At 38.3% G+C, this 6,955-nt stretch overlaps 1 protein-coding gene across 1 annotated transcript in view; it reads right to left on the bottom strand.

Annotated features, from left to right (window-relative positions):
- The window catches only part of LOC148016313 (dehydratase family), a 57,092-nt gene extending 54,447 nt beyond the window's left edge, over positions 1–2,645 (bottom strand). Inside the window, exons 1-2 of the mRNA XM_087664183.1 lie at positions 1,929–2,645; positions 1,769–1,840 (exon numbers count right to left, since the gene is read on the bottom strand). Of these exons, the coding sequence (XP_087520309.1) occupies positions 1,769–1,840; positions 1,929–2,519 (663 nt within the window). The 5' untranslated portion in view covers positions 2,520–2,645. The remainder of the gene's footprint in view (positions 1–1,768; positions 1,841–1,928) is intronic.
- Between the last annotated feature and the right edge of the window lie 4,310 nt (positions 2,646–6,955).

Below are 6,955 nucleotides of genomic sequence, written 5' to 3'. Positions count from 1 at the left end.
CGTAATTTATGTGTTGTGATCACTTATTAAAGTGTCAAAGTGTGATGTGTCTAGGACTTTAAATATAGTGACACTAGACTCTAGAGTTAAGTTAATCCAACTCTAGTTAGGGTGTGCGTGTGGTAAGGTCAACTTAAGACCTTGGTTGTACTGTGTACTTTCATTGTGTAGTGCAATCTTGAGCTAACACACTCTCTTGAGCTCACATTGTCTACTGTTCACCATCTCACAAAATCGAGAATTGAGCTTCCCACCAATTGGAAAGTGGCAATGAGCACAAAAGGCTCTACCAATTCATGGGTAGATTCCTTACTTGCTAGGATCTCCATGTTAGGGGCCCCACAATCTCTTAGAAATAAACTCAAATGTTGGTCACAAATGATAAGGTGATGCGGTAAGTTGTTATGCTACATTTGACAATAAAAATGCTGCATTTCAATTTGGAAAGCCAAAATGCAAAAGTCCAAGGTGCCATGCAACAAGGACTACCTTGGATGGTAGGATAGGTCTAGACAGCATCATTTACAATCATCAGTGCAACAAACATTTGTTTTCTTCCCCCAAAAGGTAGAGACACCTATATCTTGATGTGGCAATGGATAGATGGTGCAATCATGGGTATCGAAGGCATGGGCTGAAGACTAAGGAATGGCAATTAGGGCTAATGGCGAGTAAGAGCACTTGGATGATGAGAATGGAGGATGTAATGGCCATGCCCCAAGCAATCTATTTATAGATATTTTTGGTCCAAAGTTCTACAATCTCATGTTCTTGGATTAATTTTTTAGATTGGTTGGAGTTGTACAAGAGCCAACAAAATTATCCAATAACTATGGGATTAATTAAGGCTTAATTTTTTGGTAGCTTGACATAGTCAGCTTGTAGCCTTCTTCCTCAAGATTTATGAGCACAAAGGGGTTGTAATGATTGAAGGAGGTCGCTACATTTCTTGGAGTCCACTCATTTTGGACCACAAGCAAAACTTTACATGGTCAACACCAAGTCAAATAAGAAGATTGCGCACTCCACTCAATAGACTACAATCCATATGATTCAGCAATAATGTAAAGTGGTAGTGATGTCCTGTTTTCAAGTCTAATTAACCCCGCATCATCAAAGGGGCATGACATTGCACAGGATAAGGCCTTTGAACTTTCAGACAATTTGTAAGTCCACAATTATGAATCTTTCTTTTGCACTAAATCCAAGATAGGAAATTTGTTTCTTGTTTCCATAGTATTTTCTGTGCTACACATAGGGGAAGAGGAAAATATGTTCAACAGCGCCTCTCTCTCCTACATTGGGCTTTATAAAGAGCAAAGCAAACTAGAGGGCACTATATCCATTCTATGAGCTTGAGGTGAAGAGTTTGGACTAGCTTGGGAAAATTGTTGAAAGCAAAGATTTTTAGTTCAATACACAATAGAATTTGTAAACTTTCAACCTCCGTGTCCTGTTGAAATTTGATAAAGAGAATAGTGATTATTCTTGATGAATTAGTTGCAGTTCATCCAAGACAGGACTGTGGATCGTGATGCCAAAAAATCTGAATTGATCGTCAAAAGGCTATTAAATTTTTTTCTCAAAGAACCTCCTCCATATAGGCAATCAAAAGCTAACAACATGGATGTCTCCTAATGAGAATATCTAATGTGAACATGGACATAAATAATGAGCTGAAACTTTTCCAAATAACAGAAGTAACAACGTAAATAATGCGCTCTTTACCGGGGAGCAAACTACCCATACAAATGAACCAAAAACACACCTTGATAGTTCCTCCATACACCATAATGGCTGGACGGTTGAGGCGACCCATTGCAATTATTGTGCCTGGCATCTACATTAGGCAGCTCTCAGAGTTGATAAAGAAAAAGTGCGGCATCTTGGATAGGTAAAGACCAGGAGGTGCTAAAATCATAGCTTACATTCTTGTCGCATCCAGGAATTGAGATATTGGCATCGTACCATTGGCCACCCATCACAGTCTCAATGCTGTCTGCAATCAAATCCCTGGATTGCAGGCTATAGCACATGCCTTCAGTGCCCATTGAGATGGCATCGCTGACACCGACAGTGTTGAAGCGAAAGCCGACCAGACCAGCCTCCTCCACGCCCTCTTTGACAGCCTCCGAGAGCTTGAGAAGGTGCATGTTACATGTGTTCCCCTCATACCAGACAGAGGAAATCCCCACCTGGGCCTTGTCCAGGTCCTGTTCGTTCAATCCGACGCCGAAGAGGATGGCCTGGGAGCCTCCCTGGGACTTGGGCTGGGTCACTCTGCTACTATACTTGTTGAGGCGAGGAGAAGGGGAATCTTCTGTGATCGCAGGAGGGGCCTGGGGCTGGGCAACAGAGGATACTGTGACAGGATGTGGGCGCATGCTGAAGAAGGGCCTTGGGAGGTTTTTGTGGAACCACGAGGCAGGAGCGATGCAGATGGATTTTTCGAGCAGGCCTGCCATGCCTGTGGTTGAGACGGAGTCCAATGTGCACCTGTGTGAGAGGGAAGAGGCCATGTCTGGGCAATGGAGCTGGGGCTGGAGTGCCTGTGTGAGTGGCTCTCTGGAGTGTCTCTGCTCTCTCTAGGCAAGAACCCCGTTCAACCCGTCCGCCCGTGGGCGGAGACGCAAGTTTTTCGATTAGTCAACCATCCTGGGGGGGGGGGGGGGGGTGCATTTCGGAAAATGAAAAGGAAAAACGTATTTTTGACTAGTCCAATGTTAGAAGAGGCTAGGCCCTATAGCGACTCGACTTTCTAGAAGGAGTTCCATCAGGTAGTCGTTGCCAATTGGTCCTCTTCCAAGCTACAATGTGAGCGTGACTGTTAATGGTCGTGCTCTTAGAGAAGGACCATTATCCATAGATTTATCAATAGAAATAGGGAGGCTATATAACTTTCTACTTCAAGCTAAAAATCTAATCTTATTGGTCCAACTTTAAGAGAACGGGTCTTAAGGGCAAATCTCAAGCCATGGTGTAAATTCTCTCTCTCTCTCTCTCTCTCTCTCTCTCTCTCTCTCTATATACTAGCATTTCGCGCATGCTTCGCTTCACTACCCCAAAAGCGATAAGCGAAATTATCGTGTGATATCGTTCAATAATCCATTTCTCATCTTTCTCTCTCCTCTTTTCCCATTCTATTTCTATTTTTTTCTTTACCCTCTCTTTCTCTCTCCCAAATTCTCTGTCTAATTCTCTCTCTCTCTCTCTCTCTCTCTCTCTCTCTCTCTCTCTCCTTTTATTCTCCCCCCTCTCTCCTCTCTTTTCCTTCTCTCTCACTCTCCTCTTTTTTCCTTTTTTTTCTTCTTCTTTCTCTGTCTTAATTCTCTTTTTAAATTTTTTATTCTCTCTCCTCTATTTTTATTCTCTTTTTAAATTTTATCTTTCCTCTCTTTATAAATCTCTCTCCATGTTCTCTCTGCTCTTCCTTTTACTTTTTTCCCCTCTCAATCTCTCTTAAAATATGTAAATTTTATATTTTTCCTATATATAATTCTCTCTTTATGTTTATATCCTCTCTCTCTCTCCTTTTATTCTCTCTCTCCACCCCCTTTTCTTATCCTCCCCTTTCTACTAATTTTTCTTTTTTTATTATCTCCCTCTCTCTCTTTTAAATTTTATATTTATTTTCTCTCTCTCTCAAAGTATGTTAATTTTATCTTTTTCCTACAATATAATTCTTTTTGTGTTTATATTCTCTCTCTTCTTCTCTCTCTCTCTCCTTTTATTCTCTCTCTCTCTCCATCCCCCCTTTTCTTCTCCTCTCCTTTCTCATATTTTTTCTTTCTTTCTTCTCTTCCTCTCTCTTTTAAATTTCATCCTCTCTTCTCTCTTCTCTCAAAAAATATTTAAATTTAAAAATGACTTTTCTCTTTTTCCCCCATCTCTCTTCCTCTTTTCCTCTTTCTTCTTCTCCTCTCTCTCTCTCTCTCCTCGCTTTTCTTTTCTCTCCCCCCTCTCCTTTCATTTTCTTCTCTCTCCTCTTTTTTCATTTTTATCTTCTTCTCTCTCTAAATTTTTTTATTTTCTCTTTCTTTTACATTTTATCTTTCCTCTCTCTATAATTCTCTCTCTATATTCAAATTCTCTCTTCTTCGTCTTCTTTTCTTCTCTCTGTCTCTCTTCCTCATTTTCTTCTCCCCCCTCTCCTCTCTTTTCCTTTTTTCTTTTTTTCTCCCTATAATTCTATTTATTTATGGTCCCCCTCTCTCTCATTCCCTCTCCTCTTCTTTTTTCCTCCTTGTATCTTTCTCTTGGTTTCTCGTTCTGTCAAAAACTATATAAAAAAAGGTTTAATTTTAAAAATACTATTTTTCTTTTCTCTTTCCCCCCTATCTTTGTCTTTTTCTCTTTCTTCTTCTTCTTCTATCTCTCTCTCAAAATGTATAAAAAACTATGTCCAAAAAAATTAATTAAAAATAACTTTAAAAAATGCTTAATTAAAAAGAAAGTTTAATCTAATTAAGAGAGAGAGTGAGAGAGTGAGAGAAAACCTAGGCCCTATACATGAGAGAGAGAAGGGGGAGGAGAAGAAAAAGATTTAATTTAAAAAAGACTATTCTATTTCCTCTTTTCCCCCTCTTTGTTTTTTCCTTTCTTTTTCTTATCTCTCTCTCTCTCAAAGTGCGTGAAAAACTATATTCGAAAAAATTTAAATTTAAAAAACTTTTAAAAATATTTAATTAAAAGAAAAGTTTACATTAAAAAGTTTAATCTAACAAAGAGAGAGAGAGAGAGAGAGAGAGAGAGAGAGAGAACTTAGGCCCTACACATGAGAGAGAGGGGAGAGGAGGAAAAGAAAGAGAGAGATTATGAGAGAGATAGAGAGATTTGTTTAAAAATGGAGGGGGAAGAGAAAATGAAAGATTACACGTGAGAAAGAGAGGAGGTGAGGGAGTTGTGATTGAAAAATGGAGGTTTGGAAAAGGGGTAGATTCGAGAAGCCCTCTGGAAATTCGAGACTTTTCAAACCTACAACGAAAATAATATAGCAATAGATGTGTGTGTGTGTGTGTGTGTGTGTGTGTGTGCGTGTTATCTCTTCTCTCTCTAAACACCTTCCTCACTAACTATACCCCAAACTCTGAAGTTACTTCTTACAGTACACAAACAAAACACCATATTTTCTCATAGCAATATAATCTATGTTACTAAATTTATATTATTATATTATTTTGATTGTAGATTTGAGAAATCCTGAATCTCCGAATGCTCTCTCTCTCTCTCTCTCTCTCTCTCTCTCTCTCTCTCTGTGTCTAAACCAAAAGTTTCACTCTTTCTCTTCTGCCCCTCTTTTAACTAAACCTTTTTAATTAAATGTCTCCCCCCTCATTTAATTTAAACCCCATTCTCTCTCTAAACACCTTTTGGTATAGTTTAATATTTTTTAAATTTAACATTTTCTTTGAGAGAGAATTATAGAGAGCAAACATAAAATTTAGGAGTGGAGAGAGAAAGTGATGAAAAAAATGTAAAGACAAAATGAAGAGAGAGAGAAGAAAAAAAGGAAAAAAGAGGAGAGGGAAAGAGAAGAAAAAGAGAGGAGAGAGAAAAGTGATAACAAAAGCGGGGAGAGAAGAGAGTGAAGAGAAGGAGAAGAAGAAGAAAGAGGAAAATAGGAAGAGAGAGGGAAAGTTTTAGAGAGAGAGAGAGAGAGGAAGAAGAAGAAGAAAAAGAAAGGAAAAAAGAGAAGGAAAAGAGGAAAGAGGAAAGCCTTTCTTTAATTCAAACCTTTTTTGATAGTTTGAGAGAGAGAATAGTGATCATTTTAAAAGGATAATAAAGAGAATAATAATTTTAGAGAGAGAGAGAGAGAGAGAGAGAGAAGAATGAAATGGAAAAAGAGCATGCACACGCACACACAAAATAGGCGAACAAAGGGGGAGAGATGAGGAAAGAGAGAGGGCTAGAGGAAATAGAATAATTAAGAGGAGAGAAACTTAAGAGAAGAAAATACAAAGAGAGAAAAGAGACCAAGGGAAAGAAAACTTGAGAGAGAGAGAAAAAAGAGAGAAAAAGAAAAAAGAGGGGGGAGAGAGAGAGAGAGAGAAGAAAAGAAAAAAGAAAGGGGGAGAGAGCAAGAGAGAAGAAAATAAAAATTAGGAGAGAGAGAGAGGGAGAAGGGGAAAAGAGGAAAGAGAGAGGGAATAAAATGGAGAGAGAAAGCAAAAAGGGCAAGGAGAGAGGGGGAAAGAAGAGAGAGAGAGAGAATAAATCAAAGGAGAGAGAAAAAAATAAAAAAAGAGAGGGAGAGAGGAGAGAGAAAAGTGATAACTAAAGAGGTGAGAAGAAAAAAGAGGAGAGAGAAAGAGAAGAAAATAAGAGAGAGAGAGAGAGAGAAAACAAAAAAGAGGAGATAAGCAAAGAGAGAGGGGGAAAGAGGAAGGAGAAAAGAAATAGAGAGAGAGGAATAAAAAAGAGAGAAGAAAAAAATAAGAGAGAGAAGTTAAAAGAAAAAAGAGGAGAGGGAGAGAGAGGGGAAAAGAGGACAAAGAAAAGCAAAAAGAAAGAGGAGAGAGAAAAAGAAGAAGAGGAAAAGCAAAGGGGGAGGAGAGAGAGAGAGAGGAGAAGACAAAAAAAAGATGAGAGAAAAAAGTGAAGAGTGAGAAAATAAAATAAAAAGAAGAGATAGAAAACAAAGAAGAGAGAGAAGAAAAGAGAGAGAGAGAGAGAGAGAAAAAAGAAGAATAAGAATAACAAAATAAAAAAGAAGGGAGAGAGAGAAGAAAAATAAGAAAATAAAAAAGAGGAGAGAGAGGGAGCGGAAAAGAGGAGAGAGAAAAAGAGGAAAGAGAGAGAGGAAACAAATGAGAGAGAGAGAGAGAAGAGGTGAAAGAAATGAGAAGAAATGAAATAGAGAGAGAGAGAGAGAGGAATAAAAGAGAAAAGAAAAAAAAGGAAAGAGATAAGAGAAAAAAAAAAAAAAAGAGGAGAGGGAGAGAGCAAAAAAATG

Source organism: Lygodium microphyllum, chromosome 23, assembly GCF_053477565.2.
Source record: "Lygodium microphyllum isolate KBCC chromosome 23, Lygodium_microphyllum_v1.1.10, whole genome shotgun sequence".
Lineage (NCBI taxonomy): Eukaryota > Viridiplantae > Streptophyta > Polypodiopsida > Schizaeales > Lygodiaceae > Lygodium > Lygodium microphyllum.
This window is presented reverse-complemented; position numbering and strand designations above follow the sequence as displayed.